Raw genomic sequence first — 26,246 nt, 5'->3', positions numbered from 1 at the left:
CAACAACCTGAATTGCCCCCTTCTCCTCTACAGTAAACAGGAGACGCAGGCTGACCAGAACTCAGTCCTGACAAGGTGTATTATTGAACATGTTAGACATTAATAAACTACCTTATATAATACAACAATTATGACACCTTTCCCTAGATTAGTAAATAGCACGTCGTTTGCATCTGTTTGATTGGCCAAGGCTAGATCTATTCACTCTAATCTTCAAAAAGATAACTTTTTAGTTTGAGAAGTGAACGTACAAAATATAGTCTATTCAATAGGGTTTGTTGGACTAGTCCGTTTCGTTTCTTTGATTAAAAAGTATTGGGCCGGAAGTCGCTTTGTATTTTTCAGTTCTCTTTTTAAATTAAACTGACATTATTATGTTATAATTTTAAGTGTACCTGATAGAGAAAAAAATTCTGCACAAAAATACGGGTAGTTGGGATATAACCCGATATAGGCTATAAAAAGAAAAGACCTGAAACTAGCGCGTGAAACTACACATTTACAGTACTTTATTTGATGAGTATTTTACCCAAGATCTGTGTTGTTTTTTTAGGACTAGCTTATTTCATGTACCCGGTATTTTCCGATACACAATTTCATACACAAAATAATTGTTGAAAAAAATTGTAGTGATTTTAAACTTTAAATGATTACTTAAAAAGGTGTTACTCTAATCAATTTTGAATATTCTTTTGTTATGAATGTCACTGTTTATTTTGTGTCTGTTCTAGTTTCTTAAATTTTTCTTGAGTAAAAGGTTCGTTTTTCTCCTAATGGGTATACCTGATTTCTCCAAGCAGCCTTTGTAAAATATTGGTCCTAAATAATGCTATGTTTATAAACGAAAAATCGCATGGCTGCATTATGATGAATGTACGTGTTAGTTCAATATATTTTATATTACTAGGTAACTATAAATAACCGCATAAATAGACGTAAGTTGTTTTTTTTTCTGTTAGATAAAGTCATATGGCAAATTTTTGTTTATATCCTAATTCTAAAAAGGAATAATAATAGAATTATACAGTAAAAAGAATCACTAAATTTTTCTTTTAATAGTTTTCAAAGTCTAACTGAGTTTGTGTTTTTGCAGATGTACACAAGCTACACTATGAGTCAGTCCATCTCTTCTAATTGTTTAGAAATGAGTGTAAAAATGTAGGCTTCGATATTTTTAGCCTGAATTTAAGAAGTTAAAAACTTCAAACAACTAATATATTGCTTCTTTCATAAAACTTTGTACTTAAAAAATAAATTTATCCAATGCTCGAAATCCTGCTTGTATACTTAGGCCCTATTTAAATCGATCCGGTATCAATGTATAAGTAGCAATAACCCCGCAAAAAAATTAAATGAAAGAAGATTGAGATATACATATATTTTTGTGACGGTACGCACCGGTACGGGGTACCGGCACCTATTTTCAATGATTACTTTTCTTGTAATTCAACGTTAATTGTTAATTTATTATTAGTTGAAAGTTAGGCAATCTATCACTGAGTACCGGAGCCTCTTTTTTATTTTTACAAAAAAAAAAGCACTTTATATACTTTCAGCCGACATGCCGTATTATTAAAAACACCTCTATGTGAACTTCTCAATCATCTAGAGTCTTAGACAGTCATTATTTTAGACTAGATTTAAGTAGAGTCTAGACCTAGATTTAGTAGGCCTATTATTATAAAAAAAAAATCAGTAATTATAGACATCATTCGCAATTTTATTATTAGGTCTAGGCATTGAAAAGTAAATCTATTAATAAACTATAATAGATCTAAGTCTAACTACTAACTTATTAAATAAGTCATTATAAGTAGAAGTATTATAATGAATATTGTATAGATCTAGATTGACTAGATTATAGATAGATCTATAGATAAATCTCTAGTCTAGTAGATTAAGTATAGAGTATAGTAAACGTATTACAGTATTATTAAATCTATGTCCTATGTCTTTATCTAATAATTAAAAAACTTAAGTCTTTATTAATATCTAGACATTTTTTTAAATAAAAACTAACAATAGGCATATCATAGGCTAGACTCAGCAATCTAGTCTCAAGATAGAATCTATACTATTACTAGATCTATTCGATTTTTATATATAGATATAGACTAGAATTAGATTATAGATCTAAATATACTAATGGAGCGATGATATGAGGTGTTAGCTAATAGCGTTGCACAAGAAACAAACCTGGGTTTTTCTAAACTCTAATACTTGGTATGTAATAGTAAAACAGCACCTACCTAAATAAATCGTAACTAGCAATCAAAAACCTATATTTATTGTAGTATATATAGATCTGTGGTATTTTATATAGCCTTCGTAACTTCTTCTATACAGAAATGACTTTTGTAATTTCTTTTACTGAAAATTGGGCTATTCGCGTCTGACACATATATAATTTTTATGTTCAGCAACAAACCCTATTGATAATTTACCTTCAAGTGGGCGTTTTAAAAACATTTTTAGAACTGCACATCACTGTAGATGTAAGTCGTTATTTTAGATTGTGTTAAGGAAAAAAAAACAACTTTCAAATTACTATTAGAGGCCCACTTAGGAATATATTTTTTTTTAATTATTTATTAAAACTATTAAGGTATATTTCAAGTAGGCTAAAATCTATTTTGTTCATTAATTATACTTAAAAGTACACTCCACCTTGCCCAAGTATTTTCTAGATCTAGTACGGTAAAATAAGAAACAAACAAACAAAAACTTATTTTTTATCTATAGTATAAAGTAGAATGCAAGGCATATGTATGTATGTATGTAGGCTATGTGCCGAATAGAAATCAAAACCGTTAGACCAATCTTGATAAAACTTGGCTTAAATGTTCTTTGGGTACTAACTTAGACCATAGTGTCTGTATTGTAGCCCTAAAACAAACTTAAGATTCTCAAACAAAAAGTTGCTCAACTCTGTTATAGCTATAGTATTTTATGGATCTATGTCATGTTTACCATTTCTACATGATGAGACAAGACGGAGAGGTCACGCATGTGCAGAGATGAAAATCTCTTAGATCTAATTTAGCCCTAATTCAAGAAAACATAATTTTTTACTTTTACACATGAAAATATAAATTAGTGTCTATTGAGATGATTTAATGAAAATTAACCTTCAAATTTGAATTTACAAAACATTTTTTACATAAAATCGTTCACTCTAAATGTTAATAGCATACATACTTTTCCGTAACTCGCGGCATCATTGCATGCGCCACGTAGTGGTACAAATGAAATGAAGGTCAGAGGTCATAATATCGCGCATTATAAAGGCATATTATTAAACTAATAAACTACTTACATAATACAATTTACTTTCAGTTGTGTTTTTAAAGCATTTAAGCATACAACTACCGATTCATTTTAATTTTAATTCTTTATTTTCAATTTACTTTATTCTTTCAGATTTACTTATGCGCATTTAGACCTGTTAACAACGTAGCTACATATATACATTAGCCGTGTCGACAAGCATTTCATTCATCATAGTGCGGTATTTAGGTCAACACTATAATCTACTGTATCTATGCTATTTTCTAGGGCAACACAAAGTGTATAGTCTTTTACTACAATAGGCTCAAAGTTTTTATTTATTGACTTGACTACTGTGGCGTTCAAATTAAATACATTCTAGATCTAGATCTAAATAAAATTAAACTAACAATGTTATATGAACATTAACATTCGAGCGTTCGATTTAATTATTAAATATATTTTTATTGCTTTATGTCACCTACAGTTTACAGTACCAAGGCAACGTGTCTTGAGGTCATGAACTTTCGGCTCTAAATAAAAAAAAAACAGATGTTGGCTTTTGACTAATAAATTGAATAAACTCTATTTTGCGTTATTTTTATATTTAAATCATTGAGAGTTCAATATTTTACTCTCTTAAATATACGTTTTACAATACTTTTAATGAACTTAAAAAATTAAAATATTTTGGCATTGATGGTCCATTGCATCAGTGGATTAAAGATTTTCTGATAGGGAGAGAACAAACTGTAACAATGAATGGCTCTAAATCAACGCAAATAGCAGTTAACTCAGGCATACCCCAGGGAACAGTTAGGTCAATAATAGAATATGCATCCTCTGTTTGGGACCCCTCAACTCAAGAAAACATTAAGAAACTGGAACAGACACAAAATAGAGCAGTGAGATTCATAACAAACGAATATTCACATTTGACTAGAGTAACACTTTTAGTTAAATCACTAAATTTAGAAAGCCTTCAGGACAGAAGACGCAAAAGTAAAGTAGCAATTATACATAAAACACTGAACCATAATCTTCAAATACAAAAACACAATTTAATAAAATACTCAGAAAGACACAAAGATAAAAGCACATTACTTATCCCATATGGTAGGACAAATTTGTACAAATACTACTTCTTCCCTAGTGCTATTAGAGCATGGAATGGGTTGCCTGAGCTAGCCAGGAAAAGCAGTGACTTGGCAGAATTTAAGTCATTATGCATAACTGAATGCATGACGCGTAGGACGTAATCATCTTCTTTTTTTGAAGTAACATCTGTATTAGATAAGATAAGATAAGGTAATGAAGAATACACATTTAAAAAATAAATCTAAAATCTACTTTCATTTTATAAAACGTAAACAATACAGCGAGATCTTAACTAGATCTAGATCTTTAGTAATTATAGATTATACAGAAAACATTTCAACTTCTATTTGTCTACATACAGCTTTCATAATTGAAACAAAAACAAACAAAAACGTAATTATTTTATTAGTAGATCTAGCATATAGATCTGTACCGCTTGGGAAAACCTTTAGATTTTAGATGATACTTATACTAGAAATATCTAGATTCTAGATCTAGAAAGTCTAGATCTACTTATTAACTTACACTTTATACATGATAATTTAAAAAAAAAATACATTTTTCAATAGCAGTCTACATCAAGGCAAATGCACTGACCCCACAGATAAACTGGTACAAATAAAGTCTATTCATTTCATACTTTAATCAAATATATGTAGGTCTACAAGCAAATGTTTTTATTTGAAAAAATTGATTTTGGTCGATTAGCTAATTTGATAGCTCCATTCATACTATTTTTACATTTACGCATTCCACATTCGCTTTACTTATAGCATTATTATTTCGTTTTATTGTTTCTAAAAATCTCTTAGTGACTATATCGACAGTGATACGCGAATTGAGACCCGCGGCCGCGGGTAATATATGTCTAGTAACAAATAAAACAAAAAAGATTCTGTACCAATCTTGAAGAAACTAGCCATGAATATAAGAAAACAAAAACAATTCAACCCCCCCCCCCCCGAAAAAAAAGCCGGGTGAAATAGCTAGTTGTATATAATAATGTATAAAAATCTGGCAATCTGGGTATATTTAAAACTTGAATATAGATTTATGCTTTTTCTTTATCGAATATTGATCTACAGTGTTTACAACCATAGATGTCTATTCCACACTGTCGTAATATATAAATGTACATGGGCGTAGCCAGGGGGGTTGGGGTTCACTCCCCCCCCACCCACGAAATGAAATCCCCCCCCCCCCCGCAAGGGGGTGATCGGAATTTAGTGACTGATTTTTTGCTTGATTTTGTTTATTTTAGGTGATATTTTAATACTAAACCATCACTTGTCCCAGCACAGCCAAAAGGGTTTTCATTTTAAAACCCGCTACCAGGGGGTTTTGCAGTTAAATCCCCCTCTTCTATAAAACAATGCAAAAAAAATGCAAACGACAATCCCCAAATTCCAAGAACACAGCTAAGGAAGATTTTGATTTTAAAACCCCCTCCAAAATTTTCGATAAACCCCCTCTTCAATATCAAAAAAAGCAAATTAAAAACTCAAAATTCTATGAGTGTAGCCAAAGGGGATTTTGAGTTTAACCCCCCCCCCCCCCCTTTTCCATTGTGATTTGAAGTTTAAAAAATACCTCTTCAATATAAAAAAGCAAATTACTCACTTTAAAACCCCAAAGGGGTTTTGAGTTCAAACCCCCCCCCTCCCGCCAGCGGGGTTTGAAGCGAAAAAACACCTCTTCAATATAAAAAAAAAGCAAATTACGCACTCAAAATGCTATGAGCGTTTAAACCCCTCTTCAGATGGGTTTGATGCTAAAAAAAACCCTCTTCAAAAAAAAAAAAAGCAAATTACACACTAAAATTCTTTGAGCGTAGCCAAGCCAATGGGGGGTTGTGAGTTTAAACTCCCCTCCTCCAGATGGCTTTTTTTAAAGTTTAAAACCCCTCCAGATGGTTTTGAGTTTAAAATCCCCCTACAGAGAGTTTTGAGGTTGAAAACCTCTCTCTTCAATATTATTCTAAAGCAAACTACAGTCTCCAAATTCTATGACCGTAGCTAAATGGGGTTTTGATTTTAAAGAGATTTTTTTACTTTAAAACTTCTCTTTTCGATATAAAATCTAAAGCAAACTACAGTCACCTAATTCCAAGAGCGTAGTCAAGAGAGTTAACACATTTCTACCAGTGACTGGGCTCCATTAATAAAGTGTAGTGAATAGTCATCTGCCGAAATTGAAAAACACTAAATGTGGCTCAACAGAGATGGCTAAGACAGATTTTAGGAGTCAGTTATAGAGATCGGGTCTAAATCAAGGAAATCCTATGCCGAACTGGGAGTCGACCCCTTAATAAGGTTCTGAAAGAGCGTCGCATGAGATTTTCGAGACATGTTCTCCAACAAAAGGAATTTCGCATAATAAGAGTTGCGATGACATCCTAATACAACTTGACGCCACACTTTCATGGAGGTCCTTAGAGCAGGTGGGAAGAGGCTTCAGACATTGCCAGTGACAGATTTTTGTGGAACCAGTTTGCCTCTAAATACGCCGAACGGCGGGGAGGGTCTAAGTCGGAAAGAATAGCAGATTAGGTTTTTAAAATAAAACTTTTTAATAGCAGGATAATGCATTTTGTTGGTTTTCAATAGCGGAAATAGTGCTTTGAGGCGGGTCTCCGCCCCGCGCTGGGGGAGTTTCTTCTATTGGAGAAATGTTACTACTGATACCACCATAAGCATGAGTGGATGTCACAGTGAACTGGCTGCAAAAATTATCAGAAAAATTGTCTGCGGCAAGATGTTGAATCAGAACCATGTGATGATATGCTTAGTACTGTAACAGTTCAAGCGTTGATCCATAAAACTTCAAAGAATTATCTAACAGAAATAGAGTCTGAATAAGAAGACGTTTTATTTTACAGTGTTATTTTAAAATATATTTTTAAAGTGTCATCACATCACATCTAAATAAAATCAAGAAAAACTACAAGAAAAACAGGTTTATTTCGCATGTAAACGCTGACATTAGCGTCCACTAAACGAAATAGCTACCATCCATCTAGTAGACGTAAAGAGACCTATTCAATTAAATTGAACATTATTTTACATGTTTATAAATTTGGCTATTACCTAATCTCATAACATCGAACCGAACCCGAACTTAAGATCTGACCGAACCGAACCCGAACTTTCAAAGTTGTGTTAGATTCCCATCTCTAATTAAAGCTGGGTGGACTAAACTGGAATTTGAGCAGATAATAACTGTTTATAGATTGAAGGTATTGGCAGGCCTAAAATAAAAGATATTCATCTGACCTGACCACTCAATAAGCAACATAATAACTACATAGTATCTAATCAATAAATTATGTCACGTAATTCAAACCACATTATATTTAAAACAAAACAAAATATCGTTCTTAACAACTCCAATGGATCAGTTTAAACAGGTTCAGTTCCATATCGGTCGTGTCCTTGTTTGCAAGTCACCATTAAACTCTCTCCTTGTTGAGTCTGTGTAGGCAAACACTGAGTCTGGTAGGACTGTCGCTTGATAAACATAATTGAATAATGCAAATAATTATTTAATTGCTTATAAATCTACAACACAGTAATTAAATTAATACTTGTATACAATAAATGCTTCATCATTTTGTTTCTTTTTTATATATTTTTTATTAAACGTATAAAGTATAATTTAACATAACATTTAAAAATCCACCATTACTGTTGCATCTATCTCTCTTGAATACAATGCAATGCAGGTACGAAATAATTGACAGCGATGAACTGATAACTCTTACATTAGTTAGTTTAAGCATAATGTAGATTTGAAAAAAAACAATATTACAAAGAGAATTTGTAAACTTAGAGGCGGCCCCCATCGGATCCCTGTCGGATCTGCCTGTTTGCAAGGAATATTCAAGACATTATTTTGTTTTGATTGTCAAAAGTAATAATGTTTCAAAGATTCATTTGCCGTTGTAAAAAAAAAAATTTTTTGTTTTGCATGTTTCGGATTTTCCTTCAAAGTTAAAGATAATTTACTTCTTTGTCCAGACCTTCCGCTGGACGAATGGGGATAGCAGCGAGCAGGGTATGAACCCGGGACCGTCGAGATAATCAGTTCAGCACGCCAACCGCTCGACCAAGTATTGCTGTTAACTTAATAACAAACTAATTGCTTATTATTGATAAAGAGATATATTACACATTACGGCATTACATTTGCCGGATATGTACAATATGTCAGACGAGCAATTTTAGATAATCTTTTGCCATTGATTTGTAATGGAAAAAAAAAAAGAAAAGAACATGCATCGAGCAACGTCTGCTCAATGTCTCAACACAGTTACCAACAGAGCTATTGACATTTTCATTTAAATGGAACAAGAATGAGGATGTAGATCTACCTAAACTAAATATCTGATTAAGCACTCTTAAGATCTAGATCTAAAATATAAATTTGGAATAATTTAGATGTAGTTTAGATTTGATTTATGCAAAAAGCCTAAATAATCTATCAATACGAGCAACATTAAATCTAAAATAGTAGATTAGTTTTAGTACTTTATAACATTGCAATATTGATCTAGACGTTTGGAAATCAAAATCTACACTTTAAGAAATTGAAATTCTAGATATTGATTTAGTCATCTAGTCTATATCATTCTAAACTAGACCTAGAAATTCTAGATCTAGAATTTACAATGATTTTTAGAATATAAATCTAGATCTAGTTTTAAAAATATAGAAATAGTGTAAACAAAATCTAGATCTAGTGTTTTTGCAACGGAATTTAAATCTAGCTATTATGTCTTTTTAAAATACGATTCAGATGACGAGGCTTAATAAACATTAATAAACCGAGTTGTTTTAGCATTTCATTTCAAGAATTTTCATATGACTTCAAAGGAAAAAATCCACTACAACACACGGCCTAGTTAGACTAAAAATGTCTTCAACAATACGAGCAAGTTGTCGAGGGTTCATAGACATTGGTGCACCGAGTGAGTTCTTTTATCATTTCATTTTTAGCATCATTCATAGGACGTCAAAGGAAAACAAATTCCATTACTTCGCAATGGACTAGTTAAACTCAAAATGTCTTTATTAACACGAAAGAGTAAACGAACCTTCATGGGCAATGGTGCATGAAGTTCTAATAGAATTTTATTTAAAGCAGCACTTTTGTGCGTTTTGTCTGTCAGTATGTCTGTCCGTCATGTTAATATCGCAAAAAAAGGCTAAATGTCATTAAAAATTTGATTAACCTTTAATTTCCTTCCGAAAAATCGCAATAGTTTTAAGTATCTATAACAGATTGTTCCGGATGTTTGTATATATAGTGAAAGAAAAAGAGAATTCCAGATAAATCTAATACCTTTAATTAAATTTTTGAGATGGTATTGTATAAAAATTATATGTACCATAGCCTTGTGGTGAGATTTTCATACCATAGTTTGGTGTTAGGAAGTTGTTTTCCTTAAAAAATCGGAACATAATATTAATGATTATTAGATTTTGTAACTTTTTAGATAAAAAAATTAAATGCAATGTAAGATATAAATGCGATTTTACATAAATAGAGCTCATCATCATCATCATCAAACTCCATTTGAGTGAGGGCTTGAGAGGCTTAAATACTCTCTTGCAAAAGCTCTGGACATAAACCCTGCTGCCTTGCGTAGTGCATACATACAGGTGGAGAATTTTTGGTTTTCCAGACCTGTCGAGACGGAGATCAGCAAGTCTGATTATGAGATTATGAGGCACGGTTTCCTCTTCTTCTCCGCAGCGGGGTCACCGTGAATCGAAATTTGGCCATAGCCGTGAGAAATATGAGCCAACAGGACAGTGGCCTGTCCTGCACTGTGCTTTAATAGCTTGCACAGGCCATGACAGCCTCCACCACGGGGAAGTGCGGTCAGGGCGCCCACATGCGCTCCCAGACTACACGGGCTTCCATTTCTGTTTTTTGAATTATAGCCAGGGCATGAAAAAAACTTCAGTGGGTGGAATTAGCCCTCCCTGGTGGGCCAAGGAGTCTGCAGTAGTGTTGCAAGTCACACCTATGTGACTCGGTAGCCACTGCATTATTATCTTGTGTGAAGCCATGATGACAGTATCGATATGGGGGGGGGGCATGGTCCAGAGCTATGTAGTACAGATTTTGAGTCAGCGACCACAACAATCTGTGTTGCCCTCAAATATCCCTCGCCGACTTGAGAGTCAATGACCTTTAAGGCTTCACAGACTGCCATGGTCTCCGCATCAAAACTGCAAATACTACCACATGGTCCAAAGATTTTGACTGAGTAAGAGCCAAGAAAGTCGATGTAGGCTCCATAGCCTGCTCTCCAGAATATATCGATGCCGACCTATCAGTATATCCAAAAATAGCACTGGGCATGAAGGCATTAATGGTCTCCAGTGCTAGAATTTGAAGTTCGTTAGATGAACGACTTAGCTTAGTGGCATTAGGGTCTACTAGTTTCAATCGTATGTCTGGGTTGTTGGGCGACTCCAAGGGGGGAGGCGGTAAAAACGTTGAATGTTTTATCTGTTGGTGGAGAGGCCAACTTTATCAGATAGTCTAGTGGCATGATGCTTAAAAGACTGCATCTGGATACGTCTTCTGCATCTCCATCCACTAGTTTTCTAGCTGGGAGGTATTCATCCAGCCTCTTATACCTCTCAAAGCAAGTCAGTACTGATCTTTCCCTCCTAAGGTTTAGTGGACCTACATTAGCCATTATTTCAGCCGCATTTACTGGGCTTGTCCTTAGTGTTCCACAGACAAATCTTAGTGATTAAGATTGTATTTTAAAAAGTTTGTTCAAGAACTGTCCTAGAGCCATAAATTAGTACAGGTAGGCTGTAGTCTATCTGTGAATACAAATACAGATGTCGGAGTATGTCTGCTCGGGCTCCCCACTTCGTGGATGCCAGCTTCCGCACAATGCAAATTTCCCTGAGGCCTTTCTTGCAACTTCCTGGATGTGCTCACACATTTTTAGTTTGCGATCTAAATAATTCATAATAAAACCATAGTGACGTATTTTTCAAGAATATAAGTCAATTATGCGATTTCAAACAATCATTTGACATAATTTATTTTTTATAAAACATTATCCGGAACAACTTAATAGTTAATGAAATATAAGTCAGTATAGAGATTTTCATTTAGTATTTATATGCTATTTACTTTTTTTTAAAAACGGAACAACATATTGTTACAACCTTGCCATGCACACCGCCATCCAAGATAGTGCAGAAAGAAGGTGCGCACTATCTGTGACTAGACAAGTCGGATGTTGACATGAGGGAGATAACGATTTCCGCCCAAGTAGTGAGCCAATATGGAGATGCTGTGCTCAAGGCAGATGCCCCTTTGTGTTTGTCATGTCTCCGTGTAAATAAACGTCTATGTCTCGTTGAGTTGCCTCCCTACAGTTATTACATTGGTGTCAGAAGTGGGATTATAGGCGACTCAACGAGAGGAGGTAGGATTCTAGCACAATGGCATCTTTGAAACAACTAGACCAGCTTTTAGTTAAAGAGCTGAGGCAAGAACTTCGTTACAGATGCCTGAAGCTTGGTGGTAGCAAGGAGCTGCTTACAGTTCGTCTCCGGCAAGCCCTAATTGATGAAGACGAAGATCCGGAGACCTACCTATTTGAAATTGAACCGGAGATTTATGAGCTTATTGGCAAGATAAATGGAGGTATTGATGCAATGTGTGAACAAATTAACAGTATGCGGAACAAGGTAGATAAAATGGTGTCTAAAATGAAAGAAGGAGTAGACTCGTTGGTAAAGGAGCAGTTGCCTGTAGACTAGTTGGTAAAGAAGTTGCGTGGTCGAGACTGTGGTTGCACAAACAGTGGTGACGGAGACGCTGGGGATTTGAGCGCCGTCTGTGTCTGTGTTGTGGGCAAGTCTTGTGGTTGTGACTTTCAAGACGAGAAATGTGACAATGATTGCTGCGATGATCTCAACGAGATGTACCAAATCGAAGGGAAAGAGACAAATGAAGAAACTGAAGACTGTTACGTGCCTGAAGCGTTTGTTCCTGTTGTACCTGTCATCAGTACCTTAACTGAAGTCTGTTATGTGCCTGAAGCGTTTGTTCCTGTTGTACCTGTTACCAGTACCTAAATGAGCTGGACAGATCAAGACAACGTTGGGTCTGCGTTCAAGCCTGTTGCCTCTGCCTATCTGCCGATGCTCACGAGGGAAATTCGAAGCTTGACAACTGCATCCAGAAGTTAAGAATGAACTGTAGTACGTGCGGCGCATCACACATAGAATTTAGATGCCAAGAAAACCACCAACAGGGCATATGTACTTCTACCATCATCATCGACATTGGCATAGATGAATGTCAATCAAACCACTCTAAATCTGAGCTGTCAAGAGGAAGACATTCGAAACTTGAACTTGAAGAGACCTATATTCTGGACGTGAGACTATTATCTGAGGATGACTGCGGTGCATTGGACTTTGTTTGCAACGTGGCTGCATGTGAACCTGCAGCTCCCTTGAGAAGCGTCTGTCGGGAAGGTTTGCTGAGACAGCGTGTCCGATCAACGGCTGTGCTGAAGAAAACAGTGCTCGACACTATCTCTTTGTGTGTCGAACGGCCACGTCATCGTCGCAACAACAGCCTGATCAACTGAAGAAAGAGAAAGCGGCACCAGAGGAAAACAGTGCGGATGCTTTCGTGGGGAACACGCTCCCTGCCACATGTGACTCCCACGGATCAACTGGAGAAAGAGAAAGCGGCACCAGAGGAAAACAGTGCGGATGCCTTCGTGGGGAACACGCTCCCTGCCGCCTGTGACTCCCACGGATCGACCTCCACCTAAACTGTCAAACCTCTACTACATTGTTTCTTTTCGGGACGAAAAGTGCTAAGAAGGGGGCAATGTTATAACCTTGCCATGCACACCGCCATCCAAGATAGTGCAGAAAGAAGGTGCGCACTATCTGTGACTAGACAAGTCGGATGTTGACATGAGGGAGAGAACGATTTCCGCCCAAGTAGAGAGCCAATATGGAGATGCTGTGTTCAAGGCAGATGCCCCTTTGTGTTTGTCATGTCTCCGTGTAAATAAACGTCTATGTCTCGTTGAGTTGCATCCCTACAGTTATTACAATATTATGGATCATTTGTTTTTGCAACGGAATTTAAATGTAATATAAGTTAGAATAGAATTGGTATTGATTTGTTTTTCACAAAAACATCCGGAACAATATATTATAGATACTTTTAGTGTTGTTGCTTTTTTATATAATCGTGACGGACAGACCGACCGACCGACAAAACGCACAAAAATAAGCGGCTTTTATCCTGATGTGGGCACTAAACAAAAAATAAATAAAATCTGATTATTTAAAAATTTTGAAGGAACTAGTATATTATAGGGTCTTGCCGCGGCCGTCACGCTATTACACGAAATTCGCTACATAAAAAGTCCATTTAAAAAAATGTGCGTGATACAAAGTGCATTCTTAGCCTTTATAAAAAAAATGTTTTGTTTTAATTTTAGCAGCTAGTTGACCAGAAAAACACAGTTTGCTAGTATTTATATTTGTTGCGAAAATGTTTTGTACATTTATAAATATATTTGACTAAATGATACTGAAAATACTCATAAAATTTTCTTTTTTGTTGACATAATGTAACATTATCCCCCTGCATTGTTTTAGAATAGGTGTATTTTTATGAAAAAATCGCTTGCATAATTAATTTTATAAATTAAACGGTTTGCTTTTAGAAAACAAAAAAAGGAGCCGTTGCACCTGAGCTTTGCAAGCCGCATTGCATAGTGAAATAATATTTTTCATTTTTTTAGTTTTTGAGATCTGAGTGGGACAGACGGACATTTTGCAAAAACGTAATAGCGGCTTTTCCACTTACGGGGCCGCTAAAAAGCAAAATAATCTCTTCAAATAGTTATTTGATACAATGACAAAACAGTTTTTTTTTTCATTTAATTCCTCGATTATGTGTCCTGCCGGATAAAACTGCTGCCTTCTAAGATCCACACATCATAAGGAAAAAGAAAACCTTGTCTGAATACCATAAACACAGCCAATCCAAATCTTTGCATCGATTCAAGAACAAGTTAGAGGAAGCTTTTCAAAACTTCTCAGTTACTGATGTAGAAAAAGTGATGCAATGTACCAAACTGGTCTTTAGGAACAAAACAAAGAAAGATGAGGACTGATTTGAAGCATGTCTCCCACTAAGAAAATGAAAGTAGCCATGCTTAAACAGCAAGTAGAAACCCACCGTAAGCAATCTACACGGAAATATGCACAAATAATAGTGAGACAGTGTGCTAACAAATACTAGCATGACCTGTATAAAAAACATCCAATCTTGTAAAGACTGTGGTAACATCAGAACCATACGACGGCATGAGAATAGCCTTTGGACTTCACACCAGCATGTGTTCCTCGCTCAAGTTAAAAAATGGCTCAATCATCAGTGATCGTACGTTACCAAAGGAGCGATGGGTAGAGCACTACACAGAACTCTACCAGATTGAAAATGCTTCCCGCCATCTGCTTTGTCTAACTTTCCAACACTTTCAGTTTTGAACGAATTAGACTAAACGCCATCTGTAAAGGAACTGAGCACAGCCATTGACAAGCTCGCACACGGGAAAGCACCTGAAGGAGATGGTATTCTGAAGAAGCCATTCATGCTGGAAAGCATGCACTAATCAAGCCACTACACGAACTACTAAGCTTGATTTGGGAACAAGGAGTAGTCCCCCAGGAATTAAAAGATTTAAAAATAGTCACTTGTTTTAAAAGAAATAAAGGTGACCGCTTTGATTGTAACAATTATAGAGACATTTAACTTCTTAGCATAGTTGAAAGGCTTATGCTAGAGTAAAACTAAAGCGGCTGCAGATCTTGTCGAACAAGTTTATCCAAAGTCGCAGTTATGTTGGCAGTTATATCAGCAACAGATATGATTTTCTCCTTGTGGCAGCTATTGGAAGAGCATAGTACAAAAGTATTTCTCGATCCAAGGCTTTTGACCTTGTCAGCAGAAGCGGTCTATTTGCCGTACTAGAGAAAATTGGCTTTGGCTATCCAAACAAGTTACAGAAACCTAGTGTCAGCTTTTCATGAAAATATGCAGGGCCATATACAGTTTGACTGTTCCGCCTCTAGGCCATTCTCCATCAAGAAGGGAGTGTGTTTAGGTTCCAACACTATTCGGCATCTTTTTCTTTTTAGCTGGAAGATGGAGAATATATTCACAGCAGATCCGAAAAAAAGCTTTTTAGCCTGGCTCGACTTAACGTCACAAACTGCTATTGGCCGACGATGTGGCACTCATATCGCTTTCGCAAGAAGGATTACATAGGCTGGTAATGCTTTGACGGCTGCATGTCAGTATTTTTGTCTTACAATAAGCATCTATATGACCAAGACGTCATAGAAATATCCGTGATATATATTAGAAATCATATTGTTACGGTTGTGCAGGATTTTATCTACTTGGGATTAAGCAATCAAAATTTAGAATCTGAGTTGGCAAAACATGTCTGGAAAAAAAAAATTTAAAAAAAAAAAAAAATATATATATATATATATATATATATATATATATATATATATATATAAATATATATATATGTATATAACTGGAGCCTTAACCAGTAAAATAGGGGCTCGTTAGCCATGGCTGGCAACCCACCTAGGAAAACGAAGGAAAACTCTGAATTCAAAACTCTGTTGCCTTGCAACTATACCCAATCATAAGAAAGGCTTCGGGAGTCAACCCTGAGGAAAAATCAGGAGCTGGAGACCCTAAGGCAGTTTGCAGCACCCAGTGCTGATGTGTGGGTGATATCGTTCCGACCACAGCTAATGCCCAGGCATTCATTTCATTTCCATGAGATGATCCATAGTCGCTTCGCGACTGAAGGAGGCCATATATATATAGTGGTTCTCTGAGGAGAACCTGTGTCAGACATAATGTCTCCGGGTTCTCCCGGAGTGTTGGTTTTGAAATGCTGCTCAGTCTCCATGCTCTCATCAGCAAGCAAAGAGAACCTGTTCTTTAGCAAAACAACGGGGCTTTCTTGTCTTTCTTGTGTGTTCTTTGGCGTTGTTTTCTTTTGAGTTGGAGGAGGAGGAGGGGGTGGTGGGGTCAATGTGTCCGTCTGTGTGGCTATGGATCTTCCTATCTTAGCAACAGCCTGGGCGTAGGTCTTTGTCAAGCCGAATTGGCCCTTGGGTAGCTCGACATGACCAGCCGGTTGACCCAGAGCGGGCCATCTGGGCCTCAGGTCTAGGAGAACTTGGAGCCAAAGTATTGTGTTGTGGTGGTTTATCCTCAGATAGTCACCACTCAAACACCAGGATATCCCCCCTTACCCGTCGCAGTCCACGGCAAACGGACTGGTCTAGGACGTAGTGAGATTTTAAAGATAAGGAGACAGAGTGATGATCAATGAAGGCAGACTGAGGAAAAGAGGAGGCAGACACAATGATAGAAAAGACGTAGGGCACTTTTGAGTTTCAAAAGTGCTAAGGAAAGAGGAGCGCAGTTTAACGTCATGTCTCGGGACGAGGTAAGTGATGGCTTAATATTAAAATCTCACCTAAAATAAACAAAATCAAAGCAAAAAATCAGTTATAAAATTCCACCCCCATACCCTGCGGGGAGGGAAGGAGGGATTTCATTTCGAGGGCGGGCCCCCCCCTCCACGGCTACGCCTATGATTTGAATATATATGGATCTGAGACATGGACACTATACAGAAAGAAACTAAGACTACACCAAAGATGCTTGCGCTCCATCATGGACATACGACGGCAAGACCGCAAACAGCGATGTCCTTGCGAACGCCGGTATGGACAGTATAGAGGGACTTCTTATGGTTCGACAGATACGCTGTGCAGGGCACGTATTCCGTATGGGAGACGAACGTATGCCAAAGGCAGTCTTTTTTGGTGAGCTAAATGGTGGTCGACGTAACAGAGGTGTCCCACGGAAACGCTTCAAAGACCAGCTTATGCGCCAACTTGCCTTAGCTGACATAGAAGAGAGCACGTGGCTGCATGCGGCCTCAGAACGAGACAGCTGGAGGTCACTCACGAAGGTCCCGGGATACAACACATTCAAGACCGAAAGAAAATCCGCTGCCGAGGACAGATGCAGACGGGGAAAAGAAAATCTAAATCGACCACCTGCGGACTATGGTTATGCTTGCCCTGAATGTGGCATAATATGTAGGTCACAGCTGGGGCTGCGAATCCACGGGAAATACTGCATTCCTCATTAATCTTCGGACTCAAGACAAGCCTTATTATTATATTTCTACAATGATGTGTGATTTCCCCAATCACGATAGATATGTGTATTTTTTGTAATATATGACTAGTGCGGTGTACCATACTATTTTTGAATATCTAACTGTTTATTTTTGTTGAGAAGGCCTGTGAGTTGACGGGCAGTTTTACTTGCACATTTATTTGACCACATTTATACCACTGGACGAACGTGCCAGCACACCTCAAACACCTATCGGTTGATCTTAACCTAATTCTACCTATAAGTCTTATGATAACTTGTTACTACCTATAAAGTCGCACGGGGACAGTTACTGATAATACAATCATATACTACGTTTCGCTATACCCGCTACGAGGTAATATTACTAGATCAAATTTGGTAGTCAAAATTTGAAAAAACCGTTCTTAATGAGCGTCTAGGATGTAAAAGGAACAAGCTTAGGACATATGCGGATCTGTACGTCGGTTTAAGAGATCTCTTGATCCAGGGCCGGCCCTAGCATTTGCGGGGCCCTATGCGAAACGGATCGCGCGGGGCCTAGTCTGGTTAGGGATAAGCATAATGTTGAAATTATTTTTTTTTAATTAGAAAATAGGCCTACTTTCGTCTTTGCAATAAATTTTTATCAAATGAAAGCTCGCAATGCCAATTTTTATTTATTGCCACCCCAAAATGTCAATTTCGTCTATTCTTCAGGAGATCTGAATAAATTAAAAAAAGTTGAGGACTTTATCGTATATTTTGCCTTTTCATGAGATTTCCTGGAGGCCCTGGAAAATCAGGAGGTCGCGAAAACCCTGTTATTTTATATACGGGTTATGATGGTTTAATTTAATAATGTACACTTAGAATTAGCGCGGGGCCTATGAAAGCGCGTGCCCACTGCGACAGCATAGGCTGCAGTGGCCTAAGGCCGGCCTTGTCTTGATCGATGAGTCAGTGGTATATTTTTGATCCTGATCAAGATCGAAACCGCAGCGGTTAAATTTACCAAAAATAATTTTTTATTCGTAATTTCTATCAACTATGCATTTTGTTGGCAAATTTAACTGTAATAATAGAGGGGTCATATCTGCGATACTATGCTGAAGGTGACAACTGCTCTACGTAGCAGCAGGACTTTCAAAACACGAGTCCAAGTACACCTTAGAGACATTCGACATTGTGCAACTAAGTTTGTCTCCATTCAATAACACACATCCTAGGGGTACCACAGCACTGCTATACAACATGGCAATGACAAAAACACTCGTCTGCACCCTCAGTCGGGCTAAAAATAGACTACTACCGGCACCACGTTAGACACGTGCACGTAAGCTATATGTTGTGGTTGTTGGCAGTTCAAATAAGCTTCTTATCCTCATGCTGACAATAGTGAATGGTGTGCATTGTAATCTTTTTTTTTTCGTGTATATATATAATAGAGTCATGTTTCTCTTATTTAATTAACTACTTTACCAATGTGAAATTGTAAGTTACAAGAAGGATGAATTATTTTATAGATGTTTCATTTTTCTATGTCATGCAAAAATAAAGAGCTGTAGTTATTTTACATATGATTTTCTTGTTTAGTGTCTATATAACTGAAAAGTCTAAAGTTATTACCTCGGAACTAGTGGATGATCTCCAACGATTGTTCAATCGAAAATATCCTCGAAGTTTGTCCTTAGTAGCGTCAGACATTCTCCAGGAAGCAAAGAGGACTGGTGTGCTACACGTGGCTAAAAATCCAAAGCAAGCAAAAATCAGATAAGTTATGTCATAGTGTCCCATGTTGTGATTCGTTTCATGCACAAAGTAGTGCACTAGAACTAGGATGTGTAATGGACACCAGCAAACAGCGAAACAAGTTGTCATGGTGATTAAATAATTTTGTGTTCTTTTTTCTTTCTCAATATCTAGATCATCATCTCGAGAAGTTGCTGGACCAGATTTTCGAGTGGATGCAACGTTTCCTTCTTGACTCATTGGATGGCAGTGCTGACTGGACACTGCAGATCTGCTAGGGTATGTTGTCATGGCGGTTGGAAGTAAAATACTATTGGATGATTTATGTTCATGAGGTTGAAGAGCCTTTGATCTATAATAATCAACAGAAGACCACGATCCAATCTTTGCATTATCTCGAGCATTTTGTTCTTGATCACCAGAAGCTAGATTCTGTGTAAAATGTACAGAGATCAAAGGAAACTCTCTAGATTTAAACTCAGCAGAAACTCGAACATATAACAAGGCAATGACGGCAAGAGGCATGGCGTATAGTGTCACAAACATAGCACGAATATACTCTTCTATGCGGCGCTCCACAAATACGTAGCATATTCCTACTCCTTTAAATTCTTCACCTGAAAAAAAAATTAACATGAGAACGAAACAAAAAATAGGGTTTGTTGCTGAACATAAAAATTATATATGTGTCAGACGCAAATAGCCCAATTTTCAGTAAAAGAAATTACAAAAGTCATTTCTCTATAGAAGAAGTTACGAAGGCTATATAAAATACAACCACAGACCTATATATACTACAATAAATATAGGTTTTTGATTGCTAGTTACGATTTATTTAGGTAGGTGCTGTTTTACTATTACATACCAAGTATTAGAGTTTTGAAAAACCCAGGTTTGTTTCTTGTGCAACGCTATTAGCTAACACCTCATATCATCTCTCCATTAGTATATTTAGATCTATAATCTAATTCTAGTCTAGATCTATATATAAAAATCGAATAGATCTAGTAATAGTATAGATTCTATCTTGAGACTAGATTGCTGAGTCTAGCCTATGCTATGCCTATAGTCAGTTTTTATTAGAAAAAACGTCTAGATATTAATAAAGACTAAAGTTTTTTAATTATTAGATATAGACATAAGACATAGATCTAATAATACTGTAAATATGTTTACTATACTCTATACTTAATCTACTAAACTAGAGATCTATCTATAGATCTATCTATAATCTAGTCAATCTAGATCTATACAATATTCATTATAATACTTCTACTTATAATGACTTATTTAATAAGTTAGTACTTAGACTTAGATCTATTATAGTTTATTAATAGATTTACTTTTCAATGCCTAGACCTAATAATAAAATTGCGAATGATGTCTATAATGACTGATTATTTTTTTTTTTTTGATAATAATAGACCTACTAAATCTAGGTCTAGACTCTAATCTAGTCTAAAATAATGACTGTCTAAGACTCTAGATGATTGAGAAGTTCACATAGAGGTGTTTTTAATAATACGGCATGTCGGCTGAAAGTATATAAAGTGCTTTTTTTTTTTTTTGTAAAAATAAAAAAGAGGCTCCGGTAGGCCTATTCAGTGATACATTGCCTAACTTTCAACTAATAATAAATTAACAATTAACGTTGAATTACAAGAAAAGTAATCATTTTTTCCGTACCGGTGCGTACCGTCACAAAAATATATGTATATCTCAATCTTCTTTCATTTAATTTTTTTTGCGGGGTTATTGCTACTTAATACATTGATACCGGATCAATTCAAATAGGGCCTAAGTATACAAGCAGGATTTCGAGCATTGGATAAATTTATTTTTTAAGTACAAAGTTTTATGGAAGAGGCAATATATTAGTTGTTTGAAGTTTTTAACTTCTTAAATTCAGGCTAAAAATATCGAAGCCTACATTTTTACACTCATTTCTAAACAATTGGAAGAGATGGACTGACTCATAGTGTAGCTTGTGTACATCTGCAAAAACACAAACTCAGTTAGACTTTCAAAACTATTAAAAGAAAAACTTAGTGATTAATTTTACTGTATAATTCTATTATTATTCCTTTTTAGAATTAGGATATAAACAAAAATTTGCCATATGACTTTATCTAACAGAAAAAAAAACAACTTACGTCTATTTATGCGGTTATTTATATTTACCTAGTAATATAAAATATATTGAACTAACACATACATTCATCATAATGCAGTCATGCGATTTTTCGCTTATAAACATAGCATTATTTAGGACCAATATTTTACAAAGGCTGCTTGGAGAAATCAGGTATACCCATTAGGAGAAAAACGACCCCTTTACTCAAGAAAAATTTAAGAAACTAGAACAGACACAAAATAAACAGTGACATTCATAATAAAATAATATTCAAAATTGATTAGAGTAACACCTTTTTAAGTAATCGTTTAAAGTTTGAAATCACTACAACTTTTTTCAACAATTATTTTGTGTATGAAATTGTGTATTGGAAAATGCCGGGTACATGAAATAAGCTAGTCCTAAAAAAACAACACAGATCTTGGGTAAAATACTCATGAAATAAAGTACTGTAAATGTGTAGTTTCACGCGCTAGTTTCAGGTCTTTTCTTTTTATAGCCTCTATCGGGTTATATCCCAACTACCCGTATTTTTGTGCAGAATTTTTTTCTCTATCAGGTACATTTAAAATTATAGCATAATAATGTCAGTTTAATTTTAAAAGAGAACTGAAAAATACAAAGATATATAGGGAAAAAAGCGACTTCCAGCCCAATACTTTTTAATTAAAGAAACGAAACGGACTAGTCCAACAAACCCTAATAGTCTTACAAGATGTAACGCTGGAGTTGTTTGGATTTCGTGTGATGACTATATCTCAGAGACGTAGTGAGCAAAACATGCGCCCTGGGCAAGGTACTTTATTGGCGCCCCCCACACACACACACACCACAAGTGTGATGACTATATCTCAGAGGCGTAGTGAGCAAAACGTGCGCCCTGGGCAAGGTACTTTATTGGCGCCCCCCTCCACACACACACACACACACACATCCATGAACATAACATAGAAATATAGGCGTATAAATAAAATGTATTCAATAATAAAAGAATACAAATAACTTTAGTTTGTATTATCTAACTAAAATATCGACACTATTTTTAACTTCTACAAAATACTCCACTGTTTTACGTGCTAAAAAGAACTCAGATACTACGTAGTGTTTCTCTAATTTTTAAAATGTATTATTCTAAAATTCAATCATGAATCGGTAGCAAAAATGTATTGCAACTAATATTAACTTGCATAAAGTATACCTATATATATAATTCTCTTCTTCGCTCAACAGTTTGGATGAGCAAGAAGTAAAGGAAAGATCACTCTCTTATTTCTGCGGATAGTCACCGAACGAAAAAACAAGTGGGGGGGGGGGAGAACAATTGGTATTCATATGTCGCTACGGATGGCTGCGCGCAGGACTGACAAACCATGCCCGCTCCCATCCCCCTTTGTCCTGCGGGAGGTTTGGGCTGTTTCCTACATAGATCAAGCTCAATATCAAGAATTACCAAATGTTTCAATCTATTTTTGAGAATTGTTGACCTCAAGTAATTCTTCATTAGTTTGAGGCGCGAGAAGCTTCTTTCAGTAGATTACACAATTACGGCTAATGCATAATGCCGTTTTTATTTATCGCGCGTAGGATTGGCGTTTTCCATATTGAATGGCACCCCAAAATGACAATTTTTGTCTATATATTTCCGTATATTTTAAGGACTATTTCGTATATTTTGCAATTTCGGGAGATTTCCAGGAGCTCCTGGTAAATCTACAGGAGGGCGCGGGAAATCTGTTTTTAGTTATAAAATGGTTTAAATTAATAATTTATATACCTTGAATTAGCGCGGGTCCTATGAAAGTGCGGGTTCTATGAAAGTACGGGGCCCACTGCGGTCGCATAGGTTGCAGTGGCCTAAGGCCGGCCCAGTAAAATAGTGGCGTATGCTACGCTGCCGATCGACTAATGATCTATTATCTTCCTCTACATGGGTGTAAAAAGGAATGTGAAATCTCAAGTTGGTAAGAGCCTAGAAATGCTAAAACATATTTATTGAAGTTAGTCACTTCAGTCCATTCATTTGTTACAAGTCATGATAACGCCAAGAACTAATCATACCTATCACCACAATGTCTAAATGAGTTTATTTATCTTCTGGGATCCGCATAGAAAATCAACAAATAAGTGGCATCAAACGAATACAATTGGAAACTTTATTTGATTCGACCTATGTTATCTCTCAACGAGAGCAAATGTCGAAAGTCTTTATCTATGTAGATACTGCCTTTATCAACAAAATGTTTTAATCCAGGAATGTTTTTTGGGGACTTTTGAGTTTTGCCTTTTTGGCACATCGGCACAGTTTAGGCCATGTCGTGCCCGTAATCCTTCAAGGATTACTCTCCCTTCATATCACCAGAGCTAATTCCATACAGTTAAATCATTAAAAGCAAGGTCTATTCACAGTTAAAATAGTAAAGTTAGTAAAAATTTAATAATTTAGTAAAAATCTTTTGTAAATATTATATGTTCATAATTTCACAAATCAAATCTTCGTAGACAACCCCACATCCCGGACAAAGCCAAGTACCTTCCCAGGGTCGACACTATCGAACAGTGTTTTTAAGTTGTGCCCTCTAAAAAATTGTCCCCTAATATCCTGGTATCTGGGACAATCAATGAGGATATGTTCCACAGTGAGACGAGAGTCACAGTACTCACAAAAGGGGGCCTCCTCTCTCTTCAGCACAAAGGAGTGTATGATGTAGGTGTGGCCAGTCCTAAGTTTGGACATGGTCGTGCTACCACGCCTTGTCAGACCCTTAGATGTGGGCCGCCACCTGACATCCGCCACAACTCGTCTGAGTTTGTTGTGGATCTCAGCCTCCCACCGATCCTGCCACTCTCGATAGATGGTAGAGGCTATACTCTGTCTCAGGTCCGAGCAGGGAATTTGGGTTCCTGATACCGCTTGATTTAGGTACTACTGGAGATTGTTTTCTTCCTAAAGGAGCAGGCACACGCGACCTTTCCATCCATTTTGGATCCGTCAGTGTAAATGGTGCCACAATCTCCGTATCTCTCCTGCAGTTCCCTAAAGTGGACTTGTAGTATGCTTGGGTCTGTATTTTCTTTTTTGAAATTAAGTAGATATAAATTTAATTTGGGTTTGTTCATCAACCAAGCAGGGTTCTGTGGGATTTCTATTTTAGAGATTTGGTCGATGGGTGGGGTTAAATTTTGCATGGGTTCTCTCATTCGAAGGCCCAACGACTGTATGTTGTCAGGCCTTCGAATGTATAGTTCTACTTCTGTAGGGTTATATATGGAGTCGAAAGCAGGGTTCGTGGGGTTGGATTTTAGCTTGACTATATACTGCATTGCAAGCTTTTTCATTCTTATGTCCATAGGGAGTTTTCCAGCCTCCACATGGAGACATGAGATAGGTGATGTACGAAACGCGCCGAGACAGAGACGCAGGGCAGCATTTTGTATGGGTTCCAGTATTTTTAGATAAGACTTCCTTGCTGCTCCATATATTATGGATCCGTAGATCGGATTAGACTCCGATAAAGTAGCAGCAAGGTATTTCTGTCAGCTCCCCATTCCGTATGGCTGAGTACTCTTAAGTATGTTAAATGACTTTTGGCATTTCTTCTTAAGTTCCTTAATGTGGGGGAGATAATTAAATTTGAATTTGAAATTTTGCAGTTTTCACAACAGGGATCTTCTTTTTGTGTAAAAATAGTTCAGGGTCTGGGTGGTTTCCCCTTAAATTACAAAAATGCATGCTAACTGTTTTGGAGTCCGAAAATTTAAAACCATTATCATTTGCCCAATTTTTAATTTTATATAAACATAATTGTAATTTTCTTTCTAGAGTATTCATGTTTTTTCCATGTGTAAAAATGACTAAATCATCAACATACAAAGAGCACTCTATACCAGAGGACAGAGCCTTTATAATACTGTTTATTTTTATGTTAAATATGGTTACTGAAAGAATGCTGCCCTAGGGTACACCCATTTCCTGGTCATAAGTGTCAGAAGCGGAGTTGCCCACTCGGATCTGAAATTTCCGGTCCTATAGGAATTCCCCCACAAAGCAGGGAAGGTGTCCCTTAAGCCCCATAAGCTCCAGGTCAAGTAGATTGCCATGTTTCCAGGTTGTATCATAGTTTTGGCATCCAGACTGCTTACAAAATTTCTCCAGGAATTCCTTTTGGCTGACCGTATGGTTTGTCTAGCCTTCGCTCTAGCTATCCTGAATAGCTTTAGGTTTTTCTGGGAAGGATTCTTTATAAATGCAGCCAGCCGTTTTTTTCCTATCGCCAATAGCACTTTTGCAAGCTGTATCAAACCATGGTTTGCTAGGCCGTTTTGGGTTTACGGAGGTTAGGGGGAAAACTTTCACAAGTAGCTTGCCAGCAAAGATATCAGCTGGGTTCTGTTCATTTAAGATTTTTTCTGTGATATCCTAGGAGCATCTTTTTTTGGAATTGTTCCTAATCGGCTTTATTCAGTTTCCACCGCTGATGTCGTCCCAATGAGGGGAGATTGTTAGCAATGATGATTGGAAAGTGATCACTTCCTCGTAGATCATTTCTTACTGACCACTTAAAATTGTCCAGAAGTCCGGGGACACATACGGTAATTCAATGCACGTGAGAGATCCAGTTTCTGGGTGCAAGTAGGTCGGTGATGCATCATTAAGTATGCGTAAATCATGTTGGAGGAAGATATCCTCCAGCATAAGACCTCTTGTGTCAGTATTGTTGGATCCCCAAATAAT

At 36.6% G+C, this 26,246-nt stretch overlaps 1 protein-coding gene across 2 annotated transcripts in view; it reads right to left on the bottom strand.

Annotated features, from left to right (window-relative positions):
* The window catches only part of LOC106077929 (QRFP-like peptide receptor), a 110,167-nt gene that overhangs the window by 22,445 nt on the left and 61,476 nt on the right, over positions 1–26,246 (bottom strand). Inside the window, exons 5-6 of one of the 2 annotated variants that reach the window (XM_056040791.1) lie at positions 19,258–19,997; positions 3,317–7,871 (exon numbers count right to left, since the gene is read on the bottom strand). In XM_056040791.1, the coding sequence (XP_055896766.1) occupies positions 7,764–7,871; positions 19,258–19,997 (848 nt within the window). In that variant the 3' untranslated portion in view covers positions 3,317–7,763. The remainder of the gene's footprint in view (positions 1–3,316; positions 7,872–19,257; positions 19,998–26,246) is intronic. The other variant, XM_056040795.1, reaches the window with a different exon arrangement.

Source organism: Biomphalaria glabrata, chromosome 1 (assembly GCF_947242115.1).
Source record: "Biomphalaria glabrata chromosome 1, xgBioGlab47.1, whole genome shotgun sequence".
Classification (NCBI taxonomy): Eukaryota; Metazoa; Mollusca; class Gastropoda; family Planorbidae; genus Biomphalaria; species Biomphalaria glabrata.
The sequence above is the reverse complement of the archived record's forward strand: the minus strand, read 5'-3'. Positions and strand labels throughout refer to the sequence as shown.